Source organism: Eublepharis macularius, chromosome 12 (assembly GCF_028583425.1).
Source record: "Eublepharis macularius isolate TG4126 chromosome 12, MPM_Emac_v1.0, whole genome shotgun sequence".
NCBI lineage: Eukaryota > Metazoa > Chordata > Lepidosauria > Squamata > Eublepharidae > Eublepharis > Eublepharis macularius.
In genome coordinates this window covers 32,135,794-32,161,227 of record NC_072801.1, presented here as the reverse complement: position 1 = coordinate 32,161,227, position 25,434 = coordinate 32,135,794, and the positions used below count along the sequence as shown (strand labels likewise).

General features: G+C 44.6%; 1 protein-coding gene across 2 annotated transcripts in view; it reads right to left on the bottom strand.

Moving 5' to 3' along the window:
- Positions 1-24,962, bottom strand: part of PLEKHM1 (pleckstrin homology and RUN domain containing M1) — a 28,198-nt gene extending 3,236 nt beyond the window's left edge. The window contains exons 1-9 of one of the 2 annotated variants that reach the window (XM_054994603.1): positions 24,892-24,962; positions 16,388-16,477; positions 15,231-15,478; positions 14,203-14,832; positions 12,821-13,256; positions 6,962-7,193; positions 5,667-6,587; positions 2,963-3,108; positions 1,517-1,710 (exon numbers count right to left, since the gene is read on the bottom strand). In XM_054994603.1, the coding sequence (XP_054850578.1) occupies positions 1,517-1,710; positions 2,963-3,108; positions 5,667-6,587; positions 6,962-7,193; positions 12,821-13,256; positions 14,203-14,832; positions 15,231-15,478; positions 16,388-16,441 (2,861 nt within the window). In that variant the 5' untranslated portion in view covers positions 16,442-16,477; positions 24,892-24,962. Of the gene's footprint in view, positions 1-1,516; positions 1,711-2,962; positions 3,109-5,666; positions 6,588-6,961; positions 7,194-12,820; positions 13,257-14,202; positions 14,833-15,230; positions 15,479-16,387; positions 16,478-18,808; positions 18,872-24,891 lie in introns of those variants that run through there. The other variant, XM_054994602.1, reaches the window with a different exon arrangement.
- Between the last annotated feature and the right edge of the window lie 472 nt (positions 24,963-25,434).

The window sequence follows — 25,434 nt, the reverse complement described above, 5'->3', positions numbered from 1 at the left end:
ATGGCTCCAAATCTCCATTTGATCTTGAAGCTCACTGAGTAAACCATGCCCAGTAAGGCTGAGCAACTTCACAGGGCTGTTTTGAGGATAAAACTGGAGGAAGGCAGAACCACCTAAGCCACTTTCAGCTCCTTGGTGGAAGGGTGGGATAAAAAGGCAAGTAGACTGATCAGATAAACCTGCTGTTATGAGCTTTGGGACTCTCCGTTAGGTGCTTGCAGCAAAAAATCCAGTAAGATAAAAGCTGACCCAGCAGCTCAGCTCATGATGCCGGCTCACGATGGCTAAAGGTTGCTGACTAAAAAAGGGCAGGGCTAACCCTGCTCCCATCTCTGTGCCTGCAACCACAGCTGACTTGTACATGCGACTAGACTTGTACCGGGTGGGGTGACGGGAGGGCAAGGGCGGCCATCCTGGCAGCAGAGGGGAATAAAAGCTGAGGATTGTGAAGTGGGGGGGAGGGGGGGAGAACTCCCCTTCCAAGGAAAGAACCTTTTATGGACCTTGATCGCAAGCAAGGGCCTTGGCGGCTTCACTGCAGGGGAATGCTTGAATGAAGCGCTTCAGCACTCACTTGTAAACCTGTTTTCAGGCCTCGAAATAGGCAAATATTATGCTATTTTAAAGTGTCATCAAACATTAATTTTAAAAAGGCTCTAGGGCCTTCTGACTCCAAAGGCTGGCTTGACCACATTGCTGGTTTTGCATAAGATATAGGTCAGTGATTCCCAAACCACTTCCCAGAACACTCTATTGCGCTGTCCGGGGGACTGCAGTCTGCCTCTTTGGCCCTGGCCCAGGATTCTTGCTTTGCATGCAAGCCCCCCTGTGCCTTAGAGGCACAGCACAGACCATTTGATGTTAGCAGTGATAGAAAACATAGTGTTCCTCTGCCTGAGACCCTGGAGAGTGGATGCTAGGCAATACTGAAATGTATGGGCCAGAGGTCTGATTCAGCAGAAGGCTGGGCTTCATACGGAAGAAACCTTGTGGGATGCCTCTGCCACTCTACGCTCACTGGAGCAGGGCAGTCTCACCCAGTGGGTGACCACTTGCTTTGCACTCTGAAGGACCTGGGTTCAATCCCTGGCATCCTGGGAAAGATCCTTCTCAGCCCAAGAGCCTGGAGAGCTGCTGTCAGTCAGAGCAGCCAATGCTGAACGGGAGGGATCAATGGAGGAGGAAAGGCTCGCTGGGATTCCTTGATTCTGCTCACACTTGGGAGGGGCAGGGTGTAAGAGAATCCCAGACACGTCCCCATTGCTCAGAGAGCTCGGTTCAACCTCCCCATGCATGCGTGATTAAAATGCCTTCCATTTTAAACCTAGAATCACCCACCCACCTGCAGTACCAAAAAAATGGGGGAACAAGGACATGGTGATTTGGCTGTGGGAAGAGTATTTTCTCACTCCCAAAGACCGGAAACAACTAACAGTAACAACTTAGCACTACTTGTCTGAAGAGCACCCGTCCCTTCTCAAAACTGCACCTACTCTTCAATACAACATGGACTCACCGCTTGGTAATCTCCTTCAAGGCACCACTGCGGCAGAGGATGAGGTAGTCCCCAAGGAGCTTCAGCTGCTCACGAGTCCTGCAGATGTGCCTCATGAGGTCCACGTGGTCGTAGAGGGTCTCATTCACTAGTTTTAGGTCAATCAAGGGCTGTTTGCAAATCTGGGTCAGGAATTTCAGCGCTTGGCGACAAACCTAAAATACAAAGTTGGATGACGCTCTGGTGCGATACTTAAGCCAGTTCCCATTAGAACGACATTTATGTGGACAGAAGGGCTACCCTTTTAGGGCCAAGCACTTCTAAGCTTAGGGATGAACGTCTAGATTTTGCAAACCACACGCACTCTCTTCCACACAAATTCATTTGCCATCAGTTCTTTTGTGAAGTATGTATCTGGAGGAGGAGAGGAGTTGTGTGTATTTTACAACTGAATCATGCAAGAGTAGAAGTTAACCAGATCAGCTCAACTCTCTTGTTTAGAAAAGTTGCAACTCTTTTGGGTGTGACCTGTGAAGACAGTATCCAATGAAAACTTCAAAGCCAGATCTGGGATGGAGGGTGGAGATTTGAGAACCTTGAACCTTTTTGCTTCACCCTAAAATAGTCCAAGCAAGTTGCAAAGTTCACAATAACTGTGAAGTATTTTGCTGTGAAACATTTATATCCCTCCTCTGCTCCTGAGAGCCCAAGGCAGCTGATGAGTCAGATTAAAATCATCTTACATCAACCCCCAGTAGATCAGAAAACATTTAAACGATAGCACAGAGACAGCAAAACTTTCACAGAAAAAACTTCAAGCACACAACTTCTGAAACAAAAAAAGATCTTGACAGCCCTTTGAAAGGCCAGCAGCAATTAATGATTCCAAGGAGGATCCACTAAAGAAAAGGCCAGGGAGTGAGTAGTAGCTCAACGAGCCACTCTAAGTAGGGCTTTTGATCTGCAGAGCATAGCTGGCATGTGGAGGCACGAGGGAATTGTGATTTAATATGAGGAGTTAACATAGCCCTGAAATATGGCTTCCATGCTCTGCCTACCACCACCCAAACTAGGCCTACAGAAATGACCACTAGCACTAAGCTGTTTTGTGGGTAGAAACTGCAATTTAGTTCCTTATTTTTCAGGTAGTAGAAAAAAAGGGGAGCATATCTGTGTAGAAGACAAGCCCATGAAGACTGAACGGTGACCCTGAGGAGGAACTGAAACTACAGGCCAGCAGACACCCCACCTAGGCCTTCAGACAAACTAAAACTGCATGCATAAGGGTAGAAATATGTATAAAAGAAATAAACTGGGTTCTGTGCTGCTTTCTGTGACTGCAGCTTGTCTTTAGGCAAATATGTCTGTCAAGCAAGCATACTGGAAAGGAGCGGATGATCAAAATGTTGCCTTCCCCATCCCACAACACCATCTGCCACTTTTCCCCCTCAGACTGCCCAGACGTACTGGACGCCGGGTGAGATCCCAGTTATGGATCAGGCGTGAAGGAATCACCAGTTCATCATCCCGATGGCAACTGTCACAGTAATAGAGGCCTGTGAAGGAACACAGCTTGGGCTTCGGAAAGGAAAAGCCGATCTGCCTGGAGCAGCCTGGAAGAGAAGCATACATTGTAAGGACTTCTAAGGTTGCCACAGACTGACCTTTGGCTACATCTCCATAGGCAGGAAGCTCTCATCTTGTTGAGGCCCCAAGGCAGACCCTTCCTCTTTCCTAAGCAACCCCCTTTCTCTTCAAGCTGTCTAGAATGTCTTTGATTGCCCCGTTAGTATAGCATTCCCATGATTCAACCTTGCTTCCATTTAGCCAGAGGTCCCCCCAATCATCAACAAGCTTGTGGCTGGAAGGCAAGATGGATCCATTCTGAAATCCTTGTGACCTCTGGCCTTCTGAGGGGTTGTACACTAGAAATGTGGGCCTAATTTTTTTTTTAAAAAACCAGATAGTTATCTTAGGTGCATTTGCTGTCAGAAGGGGAACTGCACCATTGTGAACACTTAGCTCTGATAGAAACATTTGGGGTCTCAGATACCCATTTACAAAAAAGGATGAGCACAAGAGAAAAGCAAGAGCTCAGCCCTACTGTCTTCTCTTCCGCCTCCTGTTCAAATATTTTCTCTTCTCTTTCTTTTAAAAACATTGTACCCCACATGTCCTCAGACTCAGGGCAGCTTCCTGAAAAATGTAGTTTTTTTCTTTACCAATCCTTTTCTGGAATTCTTGAAGACGAATCTTTAACTGTCAGCAGAGCAAAATTCGTAAGAGAGGACTTGCACTCTAATCAGCAGCAAAGAACGAAAAGGTCAGCAGGCATCCGTCACATCAGGGAGTCAGGGTGGCTCCATCACTAGGGCAAAGGATGCCAAGCAGGGCAGCAAGGGGGCCATGATTTAATTTATTATTATACTTCGACGACAATGGAGTGCAACTAGATTTAGGGGTGTGCACCAAAAAAATTCAGTACATTCAATTTTTTTTTTAAACCAAATCTGAGAAAAAAAAATTCAGAATTATCTGATATTTGAATTGATTCTCTAATTCGGTTTGGGTATTTCCAAAAAAAATTGGCCATTGTTTTCTATGGGAAAATCGCTCTGGGAGCTATCCACTGGGTTGGAGTGATCATTTTCCAACCAAGCTTCATCAAATTTGGCGGGAACCTACTCCTGACTGTCTTCTAAAGACCCTCCCAAGTTTCATGAAGACTGGACCCTGGGCGCCAATTTTACAGACCCCCAAAGAAGTTACCTCCACCATAAGAGAATCATATACATTCCACCCAAACCAAACTGAAGCAAAGGACACTGTTGCAATTTAGACCAACAGAAGCAAACTGGAGCAAGGGAATGCCTTGTGCTTGTGGTTGGTTCTGCCTGGTTCTGTTCTGTGGTGTTTCCCCACTGGCTGAACCCAGAGCCTGGCTGCTGTGAATGACACTGGTTCTGTTGGGCGAAGTTACAATAGTGTTGCTTACTTCAGTTTAGTTTGGGTAGAACGGATGTGGTGCCAGTCCCCTTCTCTGATGTGGTGCCAGTCCCCTTCTTTCACTTTGGTTCTGGGGGCGATTCTATTCCTGTGCTTCAATTTGGTTCTGCTGGGCTTTCTCGGGGATGAGCTCAGCTTGCATTTGGGAGTGTGTCTTAGCCACGGCAGCCTTCCCCAGTGTGTTTCTGCAACGGGAAACAGCTTTGACTTATTTTCCCACAGGAAACGACGGAGTGACTGGGGCACCTTGATCAGGGGCTCATAGAATTGGTCCTCAGGACCCAATCTTCCTGAAACTGGGGGGGAGGGGTCATTAGAGGACAGTCCCCTGAAACTTTGGTAGAGTTTTCAGGAAAAAATGTCACCCCTAGCCCCCAGATAGCCCCCAAATATTTTACCCATATGAAATGGAGAGTGCGGGGGCACCTTCTTTGGGGCCCACAAAATTGGCCCCTGGGAGCCAATCTTCATGAAACTTGGGGGGGGGGTGTCTTTAGAGGACAGTCAGTAGTAGGTTGTCTCCAAATCTGGTGAAGTTTGGTTGAAAAATGACCCCTCCAGCCCACTGGATAGTTCCCAGAGTGATTTTCCCATAAAAAACAATGGTTGAATTTTACCAATTTTTTTCTGAAAGTTTGGTAAAAATTCAGGATACCTGACTGTTTATTCAGAATACCCGGATTTTATTGAATCAGCCAAAATTCGGTATTTTAATCTGAATTCCAAACTGAACTGCACACCCGTAACTAGATTTTCTGTCTCATACATCAAACTATCTCGGGCAGTCTCTATCAATGAACAACAAGATTTCTGATCAGTTTCTGGTTACTGGAAATGGATACAGAGTACCCCAATGCCCACCATAAATGACCCAGAGATGAGCTTCAGTATGTCCAGATTTGGCACAGAGGGAAATCTGCTTACTGCAGACCCCAACCAAAGCCTCGTCAGATGTTCCAGACATGCTCCTCTGTGTCCCCACAAGCTTTACCGGAAAAGGCCAAGAGGATCAGGAAAATGCATTAAACAGAAACACTGAAATCTTTTGTAATTTATGTCAGAAAGAGTCACCACATGATATCCTCATCCAGCCGCCAATATTGCCTGCTCATAACACAACTCAGAACCCCATGAGAGGACATCTGATCTTGCTACTGCTATCTACCTGCACAAATGAAGCTCTGGCCATCCAGGCCCTTTTCCGTTGGGATGGCAACCAAGTACTGCAGGAGGAAGCCATTCTCTTTGACAATGTTTTTCAGGACAGCCTGTGAGTTCCCATCCAGGTTTCCTCCAAGTGTCAAAGCCTCCTCGGCAGTTTCCAGGTAGGACATAAGCACTCGGCGGACCAAGTCTCTCCAGTCTGCTGCCTCCTCTGCACTCTGGGCTCTCAGCTTCAGCACAGCTTTTGAAGTGATGACCTTGAAGAAGGCAGGCCCGCCAAGACTCACATCAGGCAAGATGTCCTGGATGGTCTCAATCCCGTAGCTGTTGCTCAAGGTTTTTTCGCCATTACGGGCTTTAAAGCACTTCAAGGCTTCTAAAGACAAGGAGAACACGAACGGGGCCCATGCCCGATCAGCCTCTAGGTACAGGACGGATTCCTTGACCGCATCCAGCTCAGGGGCAAGGGCACATGTCCAGTCCAGCCCATTTTCTGCAGTCCTATCATATTGCAAGAACCCCAATGAACTTCCATGCTCCCCACTAGCAGAGTTTGTTTCAAGGTCCTCTGTCGCTTCTGGGCACTCGAGAGTTTCCCAGTCATCCTCGGGCTGAGGCTTGCATTTCTGAAGGGCTTCATGCAGCCGGTCCAGCCAGTCCTCTGCCTCATCTTGACTGGCAGCCCGAAGGCACAGCCGTTTCCCTGAGAAGATGAGGTCGAAGCGGCCATCATTGTGAGCCAGCCCCACGGATTCGCAGCGCAGCAGTGAGCAGTTCTCCACACACACACGCTCCTCACTGTCCACAAACAGGCGCAGCTCCAGCGGTGAGAGTTCACAGAAGAACTCCTTCCAGATGCCCATGGCTCCTCGCCGTTCCAGGTTCCCCAGCTTCAGCAGGCCGCGGAATGGATTGGAAAGACCTGGGGAAGGGGGAAGAGAAGAGCGTTGTGGGTATACGGACAGTTGCACTGGCTGGGGCACCCACCATCTGAGGGGATTTTATTGATACCATACAGTTTTGCTGCCCTAGCCTATCCCTCTATGTACATATGTACTATCAAGTCGCAACCAACTTATGGCAACCTTCACAATAGGCTTTCAAGGAAGTGAGAAGCAGAGGTGGTTTTGCCATTGCCTTTTTCTGCAGTCTTCCTTGGTAGAACCCCATTCTAATATTGATCCTGCTTAGCTTCTGAGATCTGACGAGACTGGGCTATACCATGCTACCATGCTACTTTCCCACCTCCTAACCCATTCCACTCCATTATTCTCGGCTGGGCAGAAAGACAGTTACCTATCTGCCTCCGATGAACTACGCTAAAACGTTTTGATCCCCGCTCAGGGGATGGTTTGGTTTTCCTGGCCCCTGGGGAGGACAAATGAAGCTTGGTCTGATCCAAAACATCATTTTGTATCAGGGCTTCAGCAGCTCTCTCTGGCGATGGTTTGGGTAAAGCAGAGGGGCCTTTCTCCACATCCTCAGAAGAAGGCAGGTGAAAATCATCCTCAGTGATCCAATTTGTTTTCTGTTGGGAAACAAAAAGAAAAGAAACGGATTACTGGAGGTACCACCCACCCACACAGAGGCTGCCTACCCAGTCAGCCCACTGCGGCATTTCTCAAACTACCATCTGGAGATCTTGTGGCTCAGCAAGTCCTTTCAGCATCATCTCAAAAATATGAAAATGGAACCCTCTCCATTTTTTTAATGGGGGCAAAGAGTCTTTGCCACAGAAATGGGGACAGAATCAGATTCTCTCCCCCCCACCCCAACATATTTACTTGGCTTCCACAATACTTCAGAGCCCCAGATAGAAAACGCATCAATTGTTTGCAGAGAACCGAAAGCTCAGCTCCAGGCTTTCTAATTGGTTTAATGACATTAAGGAGGTATAGTCCATACATCAGAGCTACTTACATTATAGTACTGAACCTTTCTCACTCTTTTCCAATGCACAGCCTACAGAGAGATGCCGCTCTGCATGCGCAGACAATAATGGTGGGTTGAGGTTTACAACTGAGTACCAGAAGTTCAGCTTTTGCATGACATGGGTCTTTTTCTCCTCCTATGAGCAGTTTTTCTGATCGATACGCACAAAGCCCCTTCCAACCCATGACTGTAGAGACTGACTTAGGACTTGGGTCTGAGCCTTTTGAGTTGCAGCCTATAGAGTCAGATACCCTCTGAGACTTGACCACGTCAGATACGCATAGCCAGAATATGCCTGTTGAGAGGATGGAGGCCTCCACGTGGCTTGCAATGAGCACTCTGAAAAGGGGCATCAGTGAAGGAGGAGGGAACGGCTTGGGGGATGATAACAATTTTAAAATCAAAATGGGGTCCTCAAGTTCCTAACTGATACAGAAGGGCTACCTTGAAAAAAGATGGCAACTTTTATTTTATTTATTTATTTGCATTATCATCTACCTTTCTTGCTGAGACTCAAGGCAAATTACATAGTTTAAGTCAACTACAATCAACAGCATGGGGCATCCAATAAAACAGCACAATAGAGTTTGTATTTAGAGTTGAAACAGAGTTTACCACCTAATAATAGGTGCTGTTCTGAAGTAAAGACCCTGCACAGAATCTAGACTTGAGGGGCAACAGTGGGGTAGGAATGATGGGAGGGAAGAGGAAGGTGTCAAATTTGTGGTGAGGCTGGGACGGAGGACAGTGGGAGAATGCTGAACTTAGAACGCATGTCAAATGGGTCTATTAAAATGGTTAACAGCTAACTGGAGCCCCCTTCTGGTTGAAAGTCAATGTACACCAGATGGCCACAGGATGGGAAAAAAGAACATAGGGGCATTCTCTACTTGCACATTTCCAAATTATTGGTGAATTCTCAGGCTGCACCTGGGCATCCAATGCAGGATATATTTATCATCATGATCAGTGAGAACGCTTGTTGCACTTTTGATATGCCTGGGAAAATGCCAAGCTCCAGGTCCCACAGAGAGGTTTAATGATTGTTTGAGGGATGGTCTTTATATCGCCTGTGAGTGGATCTTTTTCTAATTTTTTAGATGAAGCCAAGAGTTTCTGATTTTTCTAAAATCCACCAAGCAAGTTAAAGTCCAGAGTGGGATTTGAACTCCAAATCTGTCTAGCAATTTAGACCATGTTATATCTGACTCTATTTTTTGTTCATTTGTAATTGCTGGTTATATATATGTATTATGGCCTGTTTTAAAAGCTGATTTTAAAAATCTTTTAAATTTTTGTCCACTACACTGAGGGCCATAACTAGGTGGAATGGTGTGATAAATACCATATGTAATGAAATTTAAAGTTTAAATAAATTTTAAATAAAATAAACACTAGACCAGTGTTTTTCAGTCCTTCATATATTACATCCCATCAAACACTCTATCAATTAACCAGAGCCCTACCATGTTAGAAACAAAAAGCCCATTTTTTCAAGATGGTCATGTACATGTTTTCAGACATTCTGTTAGTACTAGGGGCATGCCGAAAGATCACAAATGGGTAATTTCAGGCAGGTAGGGTTGACAGGAGACGGCATGTCACATTTGCAGGTGGACATGGGGACGGAGGGCAAACGAATTCTTAATAATTGTTACGAAGGTCCTGCATTCCACCTAGAATGCTTCTGGTCCCACCTGTGGGATGTGGGCCACTGGTTGAAGACTGCTAGATAAGACCATGCTGACTCTGGGGTTCAGGACCAAGGTCCTGGGACAGGGCTGAAGTACCCAAGGAAGTGCCAGACATCAACAAGGAAAGCACCCAGCACCTTCATCCATCAAATAAATGGGCTCAAAATTTGTACAGTGAGTATGCTCTTTGCCAGATTTTGGAATCACAGTAATACAAGCATCATAAAATGACTGTAGCAAAGAACCAGACTCAAATCTCATTGTACAAATGATATCATTTTGAGATTAAAAAACTGAAAAGGTTTTATACCATTCAATAGGCAACCCCTCTGGTCCTGGAGATTTGCCAGTGTTTATATTCATTATCATGGCCTTAATTTTATCCATACACAAAGGTTCAGCAAGAAGTTCAGCAGCAGCATGCTAACAATATGTTGCTCCTTCGCTTTCTTATGGGAGGATGGGGGGACCTGCTTTGGGGGGCCATAACATGGCCCCCCAAAGTCCAATCTGTCTGAAACTTGGGTGGTTGTTAGAGAAGGGTTAGAGGAAGGTCCCCACCAATTTTCGGCTTATTCGGTGGGAAAATGCCTCCTCCAGGCGTCCTGGAAGACAGAGGCATTTTCCCATAGGAAAGCCGAAAGAATCCCGAAACGTTTCGGCTTTTTTCTTTCGGCTACCCGAAACGTTTCGGCATTCCCCGAAACGTTTCGGCATTCCCCGAAAGAAGCCGAAACACTTTTGTTTCGGCATTCTTTCGGCATTCTGAATGCCGAAACGCACATCCCTACTAACGAATTGTCAACAAAAATAGACATCCTGTGCCCATGCTGTAGGCAAAATACTTATATTCCAACCCTGGAGAGATAAATGCCCACCTTCTGCAATTCATTGAATTGAGGACCCTTATCAATATTTGATCTTATAGTATACAGATGCCAACTGCATATGGACATTTTTAGATATTTGGAAACCTTTATAGATGTTTATTTGTAGACCCATCGCTATTGTTGTCATATCTATATTTCTATTTTGTAAGGTTTGCTTTAATTTTTAAAATAATTTTTTTAAAGTAAACAATAAAAAGCATTTCCTAGCCTTTCAAATAATTGCTTCCTCATACAGCTTATTCTTGATCAAGAGCCTGTGCCATTTCTCATGCCTCTCCTGGATGGCCCAGGCTTGCCCGATCTCATCAGATCTCAGAAGGTAAGCAAGGTTGGGCCATGATTAGTATTTTGATAGGAGTCCAAGCCCAGGGTTCCTAAGCAGCAGCAGGCAATGGCAAACTACCTCTGTTTATCTCTTGGTTTGAAAATCCTCTGGGGTCACCATAAGTTGGCTAAGACTTGATAGCACTTTATAGATACATTGTTAACAGGAGCAGTGGGCATGAGACCAGCTGCCCAATTTCTAATCAGGAAGGAATCTCTCCATAAATCCTCAGACCTCAGAGAAAGCAAGTAGAGCAGAAGCTTTGTGGGAAAAGGTTCATTAAAACAATATGACTCAAACAAGTGAGCCTAGGGACATGCTTCCACAGAAAGCAAGAACTACCAACACTCATCTGATATGGACATAAAAATGCTTTTCTTATCACAAAGGTTTGCTACATTTATTTGAATTTGCCCTTGGAGATGACAAACACCATTTTACTAGACAATTAAAATTCAGAGTCAATGGGCTCAGAAGAATGCAACTCTGCTTAAAATCACACTGCTAGAGCAGTGAACACCTGTGGAAAAAAACAGGAAAAATTCAGCCCCCCCCTGCACCCCAACTCCAAACTTTTTTCTATTTTTCTAATGGAATAACTGGGGAAATTTGGGAGGTGTTAGGAAAAAAAACTGATTTTGTTCTCTTTTGGAATGAATGAAATGTTTTTTGTGTATACCCATTAGACCAACCCCACAAGATAATAATTCTTATTCAAGATGAGAAGAAAAAACAGGTCCCACCCCTCTTCACTGAGCCCCCCCCCCATTTTTGCAATGGAAAAATTGAGGAATTTTGCAAAGCACCGAATAAATTATTTTGGAATGGGAAAAACCCTTTTCAAGACCAGGTTTTCCTCCCTGAAAATTTATAGAAGGAACAATTATACGTAAGAATCCATAGCATTAGATAATAATTCTTATGTAGATCCAGGAAATGTATTTTTAAAGATATTTGTATTGTTTTGGCAGCAACTAATGCTATAACATGATTATTAAAGAATCCAATATTTTTAATGTTATAAGGTTAAACTTGATATCCAAATATGGCAGCAGGCCTACTGTAATTGTATGGAGCTGTTTCTGTCCAAATAATATAGTTTATTTTGATGACTATAAAAACTGTTTTCTTATTTGAACTTTTATTTTTTTCTTGCCTCTTTAGATGGCAAAAATTAAGGCATGTGCTTAGGTAGCACGTGGTGCAACAGTACGCAGCAGCTCTCGCTCTCTCTGAAGTACTGGATATATTTGCAATTTTACTTGTAGAAATTTAACATAACTTTAAATTCCATCTATATTCCAAATCTAAGCTGTACATTTCATAACTTTACATCATTTATACTCTGCCTTTCTTCCTAGAGGGGACACAAAATATATCATTCTCCTTTCCTGCATTTTATCCTCACAGCAACCTTCTCATATTGGTTTGGCTGAGTGTGTGCGACTGGCCCAAGTTCACCCAGCAAGCTTCCATAGCAGAGTAAGGATCTGAATCTGGCTCTCCCAGACACAATGCAGTCACAAAAACATACTGAGTGGCCTCATTCAACCTTAAGGCCCACCCCTGGGAAGCACACTTTACATGGCCATGACAAGGATACTAAAGCAAAGGACTTAAAAGAGTTTTTGAAAAACGCTAGGTACATTCTAAGTGGTAGTACAGTTCCAGATATGCAAGCCCCCTGCCAAACTATCTATAGGGGAAAGCGACTCTGGTCTGTGGAACAATCCCTTTTTGACCCATTCCCTTTCCACCAATATGAGGGAACCTGTCAGACCCTTTACATGCACAGAACCCATCAACAGAGTCTTCCCAAGGGAAATCAGACCAGGTCTCAAGCTCCTGACAATAGTCTGGCAGGCCACATCTGGTTTCACTAGTCGATTTCTTAAACATAGCCTCCTAAAATGCCATGTTTGGCCAAAAGCCCATTAGACACTGATCCACTGTCATATATATGTATATGCATATGTGTATACATACACACACATATATGCATACAAACATACATCCCCCCCACACACACTATTACTGCTGTAACTATATGGAAATATTCAAAAGCAACACATGTAACATTTTACCAAAGCCTTGTAGGAATATACAAAGCTGGGTGGGGGAAAGGTCAAAGTCAGAACCAGAGGCTGTATTGTGTAGCTGAAATTCTAACCTGTTCCATCTCTAGGGATGCAAAAGCCTACAAAATTTCCTTGTTTCAGCAGAAATTAATTGATATACAGCCCTGAGCTGTCTTCTTTATATTCCAAAGCATTTCCCCACCTAAACCCTTCTACATAAATAAGGCAATTCCTACCGGACAGCCCACTGGAGAGACTGGCGAGGGAAGCTGTCTCATCCCTGGATGGCTTCCATCATGGCCATTCACTTGGCTGATGCTCTCTTCAACTTTTCTGCTGTCAATACAGTGAATCTGGGTAGCATCCGCTTCTTGTTTGGCAATGTGTGTTCTGATCAACTCGGGTGCTGTCTCGATCCCGGCGCTAAGGGCTATCAAGGGCTCTGCTGTTTCACCCATTTTAAGTGAACCGCCATTGCTGAGAAGTTGTGAGTTTGCAGGGGGAAGTGGCAACTGGACAACAGCTGGGCTTTCAGTTACTTCCCCACAGGGAAGGGGTGCACTGGCAGCAGGACAGAGGCACTGCAACAGGGAAGACTCGGCCACAATATGGGTTGGCTTCTCTCCTGCAGATTCCAATGTCCTCTGTGCTCTGCTGAATCCTGCTAATACCCTTAATAAAAAAAAAAGAGAGGTTAATCGCGCCTTAATGAGAAAGGCAGTCTATAAATGATATAAATAAATAAAATAATAAAAACAAATTTCAAGAGTGAGAAACATACACCTTAAGAGATCACCATGGATTCACTAGATGATGTGCCTAACAGCCCCCGAGTCACCACCACCACATGGCTCCAGCCACACACAGCTGACTGCCTCTGCTTGCCCATACTTTGCCAGGTACAGTTACATGAAGTCCAGTCTCACATTTCCGTACAGCTAACTGTACGCTCACACAACGCATGCTGTTCTCTTATTCAAAGTTAGATAAGAGGCTTGGAAGACAGGATTCCATTCCTGTTGTGGAACAGGACGTGGGAAGTCAACCATCATGCACAGGGCACTCCAATAAAACCCTGATTCCAGCTGGGCCATGAAGTCACTGGGTGGATCCAGATACACGCAGCCTCAGTTTCCCTAGTCTATAAAAACAAGAACCATTGAACTCTACCTCAAAAGTCTCTCACGAACAGGATCAACTCTGAATGTTCAAAACTTAGATATGTAATGCAAAACACTCAAAACCAGTCTTTACCCACTAAATGTGCATGAACCATCATACTATTGGCTAAGCTGCTACATTCCAACGGCTGTGAAGAAAACAGATTTAGTCGAGGGAGGAAAAAATCTCTCAGTGCCAGAGACAAAAGAGGAATGGTGAAAAAACTCTCAAAGAGGCCCACAGAAGAGGCAATGTTTTGGAGGGTGTGGGGCCGGCTGAATGTAGAGGGAAGGAAGGTGGAGCTTCATCTACCAATCTAGCCAATATCTTGCTGCCAGGCTCTAGTTCTGAATACCACTTTGCCACACATTCTGAACATCCCAAGCTATGCAAGACACAAGATTATAAAGAAATCAAAATATTCTAGAACCAAGACTCCTTCCATCCAGATACTCACTCTTGGAGTGATCGGTCCAAGTCTTTTGCAGCTGTGGTGCCAAGTTCAGTGTAATCCAAGACAGACCCTTCACCCCTGTCTGGGCTTCGAGTGCAGCTCCCAGGGAGGAGGCTGTCTGAGTCAAGGCTGGAGGAAAGCTGTGAGGATCCTGTTGTGCTGATGCTCAGATTGGAGGCTGTGAGTTTCTCTGCCTGCTGGCTTTTGACGAGAGGCAAGATGGTAGGGCGGCCTTCCACCTCATCAGAGCCAGAAGACTGTGAGAGAGAGCCCAGCGACTCTTTCCTCCGCGGCTCCAAACTCACCAGGGGGTCCAGCAGTTCTGAGGCTGGGCATAGCCCCGACAATGAAAGAGGAGTGATAGTCCATTCATTCAAAACTGCGGATTTGTAAGAGAGGTCAAAGGCCAGGGAGGACAAGCCCTGCAAGTAACTCAGGAGGAATTCACACTCCTCAGTGTCCAACAGCAGGGCTGGTGAATGGTAATACTCTGAGAGGTGGGCCTTTTCATGGAGTAGGAGCTTCAGGTAGCATTCCATTAGGCCATCATTCAGTGCCAGTCTGAGCCATGCGCGGCAGCGCCCCACATCTGTGTTGATGAAATCCAAGTGTTCTAGTTCAGAAATTATGTTTCTGGAGGGAAATTAAAAATGGAAGCTGGGTGAGGAGAGAGCACCAAGCTTGTTAAAGTTGTACCTTCTTAAAGGTACTGAAAAGCAAAGAGGCTGCCTCAGTGGGTGTGGCCTATGCAGGAGAGTGCTAAATGTCATGCACCCTTCAAGAGAGGAGAAGGACTGGAGGGAAGAGGACTCTAGACTGGGAAACAAGTAAAACACATCCACATGTTGGCAATTTGCTTATAATTACTGAAGCCTTTTAAAGATTTCCAGGAAGCCCCATGTCTTGGAATCTGCACCAGAGGTTACCTTCTATATCCAGACTCACCCCAGAAAGCAATATTAAGCACACGTAAAAGTGAATTTTGGTGACAGGTATTCTCTCACCCCTCAAAATGTCAGCCCTCCCCTCACCTGTGTGTGATAGATTTTAGAAGGGCCCAGAAAACTGGCTGAGGAAGGGGTGGACGGCCCCCTAGTTTTCTTCCTTTGGTTCCAGGTTCTGCCTTGATGTGCTTGGCCTTCAGTCCATGCACAAACACCGCCTCTAGTGCACAGCAAAGAGTGTTGGCGTCCCCATCGTCGCTGGTGACGAGCGCATCCGATGTCACGTAATGTTTCTGCAGGGCCTTAATGGAGTTCACCAGATGCTTCTTAATCAGCTAGGGCAACAGAAGAGCACAAGGCCACCTTAGGCTGGGTCACAACTAGAGAAACTACCTTTGCTCCAAGCACCTGGCCACCACTGCTGCATTCCTTGGCAGGGCATTAAGTGGTATATACTGTCCAAAGCTCTAAATCTAAAGAATTTGAGAAGAATTCAGACGAGAAATTACGAAGACAATTACACATGTAAATCACTGGGGGAAATAGGTTGTTTAGGTTGGAGAATGTGTGAGAGAGAATGAGAATGAGCGAACAGGCAAACCTACCCTGCCTGAGTCAAATGCCACAGCAAGATTAGATGCCTTTAGAGACGTAAAGGCCAGGAAAATTAATTTTGAAAATTGGAAATTCGGGGAAGCTCTGAGAAAGATTCATATGAAATGTGTGATATGCTTTCTAAGACAATATGTTACTTACTCAAAATTTGCAGTATGGATATTTTAATGTAAGACAACCTACAGCACTAGGGAAGACAATTCCTGCATATATGGTAGAAATATAAAACATATTTACAAAGATATGTTCATTATTGATTAAACATGATTAATTTTGTCTGCTACTAATATTCTATGAGTCTGATTACAATACACTATTGAAGAGTCCAGTGTTTTCAGTGCTACAAAACTTAAATTGATTTCCAAACCTGCTAGTTCTATTGTGACTGTATGAGACTTTTTGTCTAAATAATACATTTTACTCTGTTTACTACACAAAGTTCTCCCTACCTCTCAGCTGGCAAAAAAGTAAGATCCGTGTGCTAACGCAGCATAAGGCGCAGCAGTTTGCATATCTCTCTCTCTCTCTCTCTCTCTCTCGTATTAGGTGTATTTACCATTTTGCTTGTAGAACACTGAGGTGTTTATGCTTCTGACTCTTCTCAGTACTACAGATCAAGCGATACTCACCTGGGCAACTTCCTGGGGTTGCTGCCCATTCTCAACAGCACGGCTGGAACGCATGACTACTTCTGCCCAGTCTGGGAATCACATGATAACCTGAGGAAAAACAACCCCAAAGGAGGATAGTTGAGCAATACAAAAGCGTGACCGCAATCCTGACCTCTGGCATTGGATGTTCATGCAATTCTAAGTCCACATAAACATAGCTGTGGGATGGGGGGGTGATCCTAAGGTTTATAAGAGCCCATGAAAAAAGGGATGCCGCTACTTTAAAATTTTCCCCTTTTAGTAAAACCCTTTTCTGTCCACAATGGAAAATGCCAGAATTGCAGATTCAGAGGAGACCAAAAGGCCCTTGCAGAGTAGCAGAACCCCCCTCCAAAGAGAACAGCTGACACAATCCAGAACACCACAAGCTGTGGCCACAGCAGTTGCTCTGAGTGACTCAAGCTGCTGAGCAAAGGAGTCAGAGCTTCCCAACTCACCACACTGGGACAAAATTCCTCCCAACTACAGGCTTGATTGTAGGGCAGGTGCTGAGCATGAGCTGCTCTCATTTACCAAGCCTTCCCAAAGAAACTTTCTCCAGAGGGCTCAACGTTCTGTCCTGAAGAACAGGACGAAACACCTAGCCTTCCAAGCAGCCTGCTCCATGCACCATCCCCTTAGCAGTCATTTTCACCACTCCCAACAGCCAGAACTGCACTGTGACTCAAGACACACATAAGAGAAAAATACCGGCTTACTCTGGCAAGGGCAGACAAACACTCTGGCCTGGACCACAAATTCCAAGTTATAACCACTGGCCAAAGCCACACAACTGCTTGGGAAGAAGGGGTGGAGTAAAGGAAGCCCACTGCCTCCCTCCCCATTAGCCTTGTCACAAGACCTCCTGAACTCCAGACGCTGCAATTCTGGAAGCTGAGCACAGTGACTACAAGCAGCAATTTCCCCAACCTCTGACCCAGATGCTTAGCTTGCCTTTCAACGGACAGGAGTGAGCCCTCCTTCACTCTTTTTGCATGGAATTGATTCTCATCCTGGGAAAAATGGTGTAGTTCAGTGGTTAGACCCCTCTATTTCAGAGGTCCAAATTCAAATCCCACCATTGCCACAAATTCACTGGGCGGCCTTGCAGGAAGCACCATTTAGAAATGACTGTAGACAAATAATACAGCAGGTGCTAGTATTGCATTTTAGGTGCCCTAGGATTTATCAGAGAGATAGGAGGACTGGCTCCACAGCTCAATGGACTAACCTCTGTTAGGTTCCTGCCATGAAAACCCCACCAGGGGTCGCCATAAGTCTCCACCACCACCACCATGGTGAGACAACCCCGTGGCATCAACAACAGGTTCAGCTCTATAATATGGCAAGCCATAAGGCACGAGAGTGATTTCGAGCATACAGAGAGTGCTTTCACAAACATCACGTCAGGCAGTCTAACTTAAACTTAAGAAGTCTCTTGTTTAAAAAAATGAAAATGACAGTGCACAGATCAAACTGGGTCCTTTAGACAGCGCCTAAACCCCAACTGTATTCCTCAAAACTGCCAAACCTGTCTCCACAAATCTGTCCTCAGTTGTTCTCAAGGGCAATGAAAAAAAGGCAATGAAAAAAGAGTGTCTTTCACCACATGCAGAGTGCCTGTTCCCTTGCTACTGAATAGATACCATAATCCTCCACATCCATATTGGATTAAGGAGAAGGGCTTTACAAATCAGAGACGTGGGGTTCCAGAATGGGTTTGAGGCCGAAGCATCACACAACTGCTGCTCTACCTGAAACTCAAGACTATAGAGGGGCTTTCAGAAACCGAGATCTAAACACACATACTCACACACCAAACCATACCATACCACCTGTTAGCAAACGAACAGAGGCCAAACAAAAACAATTGTCAACAGTCTCCAATCGCAACCACTGGTCATTTGCAGATGAAGCCCCATCTGCCCTGCTAACAGACCGGCAATAAATCCATGCCTCAGCACTTCCCATGTCAAACAGGAGACATTTCCACTCCTGCAAAACACTGGGCTGAGCGCCAGAGCGAACAGTGGCTGTCAGGCATGTTCCCAAAAGTCCCTTTGCCAACAAACACTAAAGAAAAACTATGGAAGGAGGGGAGATCTAGTTAGAGGAGAACATTTCAAAGACAGCAAAACACAAGTCAGCTTGAGTGCTCACTTAAAAGGATCCACTTACCTCCTGGGAGATGAACAGCAAATATTTTTTCAAAACACACTCACCAAGCTCACACCTTGTCCATCCATACCCAAATGGTTTTTGAAAAAAATAATTTGGTAAACATACATACAAAAAAGGATGTACAAAGCACACCTAAACTCCAGCAAGCAGGCAGATGAGAGAAAGCATATCTTCCAGTTAGTGAGAGATTCAGGTGAGAAAGCATCTCCACCCACTCACCTTCATGTTTGGCAAGGCAGGCCGATAGGTATTTAATCAGACCCTAAACCCTGGGGCTAGCAAGCTCTTAGTCTCCACCAGACATTCGCTCTCTGAAACCACACTTCACAGAGGCAGTCAGATCTTCCTTCTTTGAATGCCCTCTTCTTCAGTGTCAAGCAAAAGGCAGCAGGTGACAGACGCCAAGTCATAGTCTTGGGGTGGAAGTCACAACAGCTGAGTCACGCTCTGACTGGAAACTTAAAAAGCTCAGACATGAACACTACGTTCCACACAGGGAAAAGGAAGAGGTTCCTCCTCAGTGCCTGATAATCCAGTGTCTTTATTCAGGATCCTGACAAGAATCAGACAATCCACTTAGCTTCATCTGCTGAAGAATTTAAGAGGTTTTAAACCCATCTAAGGAGTGAAGAACAAACACTTCTCAGCTCCTCCTGTCAATTCCAAACAAGACAGAAAAAGAATGCTCACAACAGACAAAGGGCCATCGATTAGGGGTCTTGGAACCAACTTCCGTTGCTTTAAACCTTTCTTGGCATATTATTCCTAAGCAAGCGAGTACTGCCCCAGAAGACCCACAGCTCAGAGCACGTGCTGTAGATGTGGGCCGACCAGTCCCCCAGCATTATGAGAAAGGGCTCTTTCTTGAGAAAGGCCCAAGTGTCACCATCACATACATTTCTTGCTACAGAAACAGAGCACTCATCCCTAATGCTATGACACCCACAGAAGTGTTCCATGCTGCTTATTTTTTCCTTCCCCAAGACACCAAGCCAGCCCCCTCTTTTCTCCGCCTCACTGGAGCTTCATAAAAGACCTCTGTGCCTGCAGGAAGCCTCCATTCAGAAACAGCTCCCTCCATCAAACGAGGATGGTAGGCCTGGAACCTCCTAAGATCCTGTGATATTAGGCAGCCATTGAGGAACCCTGGTGTTAAAAAGACCACATTTTAAGTAGTTGAATCTTTGGCCCAGAATATCACAGACCTTAAGGGAAAGCTTCATAATGACAAGAGAAATGTAACTCAAAAAAGGACTGTCTAAAGGGAGGAATAAGACTAAAAAACTCGGAGTTAGAAGAAGTGATTCTACAAGAAGGCAAAAAAGATATTTTGAAAATATACAAAATACTTTTAAAATGGTATACGGAAGACGAGACAGTCAAAGTCCAGATGGTGAAATGGGCAGTAAACCTTCATAATGAAATAACAATGGAATCATGGGAATACTTGTGGAAAAATACTTTGAAGATTTCAACTTGTACCAACATTAAAGAGAATGTATACAAAATGATGTATAGGTGGTATTTAACGCCTAAGAAGATTGCGCATGGAAATGCAAATATGTCAGATAACTGCTGGAAATGTAAAAAGCATGAAGGATCATTTTATCATATGTGGTGGACTTGTGAGGTAGCTAAGCAATACTGGGGAGATATAATAGAAATAATTAATGAGGTTTTGCAAACCCAAATAAATAAGAACCCAGAGTTGTTGCTACTGAACTTGGGAATGGAACAAGTTCCAAGGCAGTACAGAACATTGCTATTTTACATGACTACAGCAGAAAGACTTTTGTATGCGCAGAAATGGAAAGTGCAAGAAATACCAACTATAGAAGATTGGATTTACAAATTGCTGTACATGGCTGAGATGGACAAAATGACAAGAAAACTTAAAGACCTTGATCCAGGAGAATATATTGCAGACTGGGAGAAATTCAAACAATATCTAGAAAAAAAATGGGATGTGAAAGGAGGATTGTGGCAGTTTGAGAATTATTAATATGTGACTTTATAAAGGGGAGAGAGAAGTAACTTTACCATTAATGGGGAAACTTAGCTATTAATTAATCTAAGCTAATATTAGTAATAAGGAGATTGTTTTAAAAATAGATAGTTTAAACAGTGAAATGTAGATTGATATATTAGAAAATTGGATAGAGAAGAATTTGAATATGCTTAGAATAAGTGATATAACATATATAGGATTTAGAAAAATTATGGTTAAGAGTAATTTGAGTAATAAGAGGGGTTTGGGGTTGGAAAGCTGTTGGAAGTCAGTAAGGAGGGTGGGGAAGGGTGGGGGCTGATATAATTTAGATAAGACGGGGAATTTGTGTATTGAATAACATTGTATGTACTCACCAATAAATTTTTTTTTTAAAAAAAGAAATGTAACTCAAAAACAGGCTGCCCAGAGAGACTGTGTACAGTCTGATTTCCTGGAGGTTTTTAATGCAATATTCAGCAAGCAACTGTCTGAGACGCTTCTCAGAATTACAGCCCACCAAATGCTAAACCTCTGGGAGACTAATTCCCCCCAAACTTATTCCCCTCCATTATTCTCATGAAGCGAAACCCAAAAAGCACCTGAAGAAATACTTGCTACCCCGCTTGCGTTGGTTGCTCTTTATTACTTAATCTGCCAGAGCAGAGCTCGTGGCAGGAAGAGCAAAGCCATAGGAGGCTAAGGACCTTCCAGCTGTTGCTCACAGCCTTGCAATCTGGACCAGATCCACCAGTATGACACACTCCCTGAGGAACACCTCATTCTTCAGTCCTGTCCAAGGAGGTCATTGCAAAATTCACCAAGATGCTATGATCATGAGCCAATGGCCAGGAAGGAAATAGTTTAAAAGTCACAGAGAAGCTGGCAGAGACTTCCATGCCACAAACGTTCTTGATTTACAGAAAAACTAAGATGCCTTTGCCTTCTCCAAACTGACTCTGTGTTGCTGCCATAAAAGATTTCTTTTATTACCACCAAGACTTGTGGAGCTATGTCCATTTAATTCCTCTGGAAATTAGCTCATTTTGCCTCTTTACTGACTCTTACTCAGATTAAAAACATCAGGATTTTTCTAGCCACCTATTCCAAATTATGGAGGGCGAGCCTGAGTAATATCATGTGTTAAGAGTAATTGAATTTCAGGCAAGAACCTCCCCAATTTTTCTTTGTACCTTGATAAGCATGAACCAAGTCTTCTTGTGCGTGCATGTGTGAGAGAGAGAGGAGGGGAACCCTATCTCTATACACAAGTAATGTTAATGGTTGCAAAAAGGAAATGCTTCCCTAAAGCTTCCCCATTCCAAAACCACGTGTCTCTAAATCCCTTTACACTGTTCTCTCTTTAAGCAGTATCAGACTCTTCCCTTTCTACTGATAGCGAATTGTTAGTCTCTTCTTTGGGAGAAAAATGTGTATGAGTATCACTAAGCAGTAGTTTTCAGGACACATGATGTTCTGCTGGCATTAACAGGTGAACCAGCGCCTTCTTCACCAGGGAGATGAAAGCTAGCTAGCTAGAAAACCTTCATCTACAACTTTCCCCCGTACCTGTGAGGTTGGTTTCAGGTTAACTTCTGTGAATTAGAGTACACATTAAGCATTTACTTTTGCAAGTGGCAATTTTGCACAGACACCTTTTTAAAAATAATTTTATTTATTTAATAAAAAGACAAAACATAAAGGTGCAGTTACACAGACTCACCAAACCAACCAACAACCACCCCCCGCCCCAGCTAACAGACAGGCAGAACTAAGAAAACATATGAACATTAAAAAAATGAACATGGAAAGAAAAAAAACCCTAAATAAACTACAAGAAGGCTTCTGATTTTCTCCACAACAGATATAAGTATTTTCACATTTTCTCTTACTCTCTGCTAAAGATATAAGCTCTCTTTTTCTAAAGTCCAAATTCCTTAATCTATAAATCCACAAATTATCAAATCATTATTATGTATTTCATGTAAAAAGGCTATAAGGGGTTTCCATTCAACCTCAAAAGAAGTTCTTGTCTGCTCTCTAATCAATGAAGTATGTTTTGCCATCATTGCAAATTCCAACACCTTTATCAACCATTCTTCCATTGTAGTCAGTGTTGGACTTTTTCAATTTTTTGCATATAATGATCTTGCTGCCAATTTTGTACAGATACCCAAGGCTGCATTTCACCACACTTAGAAAGAGGAATGGCATTAGAACCACAAAATATCAAAAATGATAACTCAACATGAACTTTGCATGGAGGTGTGAAGACAAAATAGTCTGTCTGCCCTGGGTGAGGTTGAGAGAAACAGCCAAGTAATGAAAACTTCCTAATCTACTCCTGAGGAAAAAAGTTGCTACTTTTCCAAGTCCCCAGAAAACTAGTAAAAGCTTCAACAGAGCTACCACCTGAATTTTTCACAGAAAGGGATTAAGAAACATGGCTGCAACAATTTCAGTAACTCGGAAGCATATTTCCAAGCCTCTGAGGTTGTGGGAATTGTTAGAATCAAAATCTATGGGCTGCAATTTGCCTCATGGCTTTGCCGCAATATCCCAGATTTCAAAATGGTTTCAAAAGCAAAACAAACAAAAGCATTCTGTGAATCAGCACTAATATAAGTCACCACTGTAAGTTATTACTTGGCTTAAAGACATCATCAGACTTGAAAGTGCTGAAAACGTGCCCAAATAGAACATCACAACATCACACAAGGTACCAGGAAGTGCAATCCAAAGAGAGATAAGTAGAGCTGCAAAGGAACCCTGAGCAGAGCAAGTTCAAAAAGAGATCCCATCGTGTTCACATCCTTTCTCCTGCATAAACAGGTGAAGTTCCACTTGCACTCTGGCCTTCCCAATTGGCTCCAGCCTTTGAAAACCAAACCTGTTCCAGAGAATAAAGCCTTGTTCCTTCACATGCACAGCCACAACCTTGGCTCCATTTCATGGTCATACTAGAAGGTGACCAAACATAGCAAATCAGTGTCTCTATTATCTTCTGAAAAGATCACTGGGACAGGTATTTTCAGGTGGGTAGCTGTGTTAGTCTGCAGCCTAGTTAAATCTAGTTTGTCTTTAAAGTGTTATCAGATCCATATCTTGCTCTGGGACAGGTCTGTGCAGGACAGACATGCATGCTGCAAGAAATCTCAGAGGGAGGCTGCGCTGCTCTGAACGTTGGTCAAAGACATTCTCTTGTAAGGCCCTTGTCTGGGGAGGACAAGTCTACTGCAATATCCCCAAGTGCCCCAAGGCTTTCCTTCTCAGCATAAGAATTCATGGCATGTAAAAGGCAGCAGAGGGGGAGGGAAGGCAGCATGGTATAGTCTGCCTGATCTCATCAGATTTCAGAAGCTTAGCAGGGTCGGTACTTGGATAGGAGACCACAAAGGAAGGCTCTGCAGAGGAATCGAATGGCAAAACACCTCTGCTTCTCATTTGTCACGAAAGCTCCCTTGCTGGGGCTCCCATAAGTCAGGAGCGACTTGAGGGCACTTTACACATGCAAATGGCAGCAGAAGTGATCTTCTCAGAGCTATCAAGCGTATTTCTTGCGCAATAGGCTCCAGTTAGAGCATGCGCTCCGTACTTCCCCTGCTGAGGAGTTTTGATCCTCAAAGCACCTGGGGGGGGGGAGCACATTGCCAAACAGAATGGCTATAAATCAAGATGGGTAGCCGTGTTAGTCTGTCTGTATCAGTGGAAAAGAGCAAGAGTCCAGTAACACCTATAAGACTCACAAAATTAATGGTAGGGTAAGAGCTTTCGTGAGCCACAGCTCACTTCTTCAAACACAGAATGGCCAGCCTTGGTAAGGTGAGGGAAGACCCCTCCCCTCACTGCATCACCCCCTCCTGCTGCTTCTTTTTCTCTGCTGTCCCAGAGGAAACTACCTGAAAAAGGAAGAGCCGGCAGAGGCCTCCATCCCTCAGGATCTTTTTCTGCCTTACACCCCCACAGGCTCCCGCCTCCCATTTACTCCCCCAACCACCACTTTCGGGATTTATTTACTCCATATTCAGTGCGCGTCCCGCCGTCCCCCTAAGCAGCTCAAGGCGCCGTGCACGGTCTGCGCCTCCATTTTATCGCCACAACACCCTCCCCCGCGGCGCCCCGTGAGAAGGCGGCTGGTCCAAGCTCTGTTTCACGGGAGTCTCACTTCCTAGCTTTTATCCCAACACCAGCTCTGTCAGACGGGCTAGACAGAGAGAAGGCAGCTGCCCAGGGTCAGGGCGAACAACTGAGAATTTGAAGCCGGGTCTCTCTAGCCCTAGCAAGGTGCTCTACCCACTAAGCATCACTGACTCACCCACTGAGCTGCTCAGCCGCTCCGAACTCTCTCTAAGGAGATCTCGAAGTGGGCCGCAGCTGCCTGCTGACGTCAGCCTGAAGGGCGGGGCGAAATTTACTCTGCTCTGATGGGGCAAAAGGCAGGAGAGGGGCGGGCCTCTTGAGCATTTCACGGATTTCTACTAGCTTTTCCGCTCTAGTCCCGCCTCCCTTCGTTTCCCTGTTTGGCTGCTCTGTTTGCCTTTCTTTCGCTTTACTCTCCCGCCCTCTTCATACACTGGTCAGTTTAGGATGATTGGCAGGCCTGGAATGTTGGTCTTTCATTGGCTGAAAACAAGCGACAAGTTGAGCCGGTGTTGCCTCCAGGCTCCTCCCTAAAAAGAGTGTTTCTGGGCAGGTACAGAGCGTGGGAACCGTGCAAGTTTCTGGGAAAGGAGAATAAGCAGGCAGGTGCAACTTCATTTTATGTTTTGTGTTGTTCTAGCCCGGGGGGGTCTGCAGCCGGTTTATTTCTTGAGATGCACGGAGTAGATAATTGGTGGAGAAGAACCAAAAAGAGTCC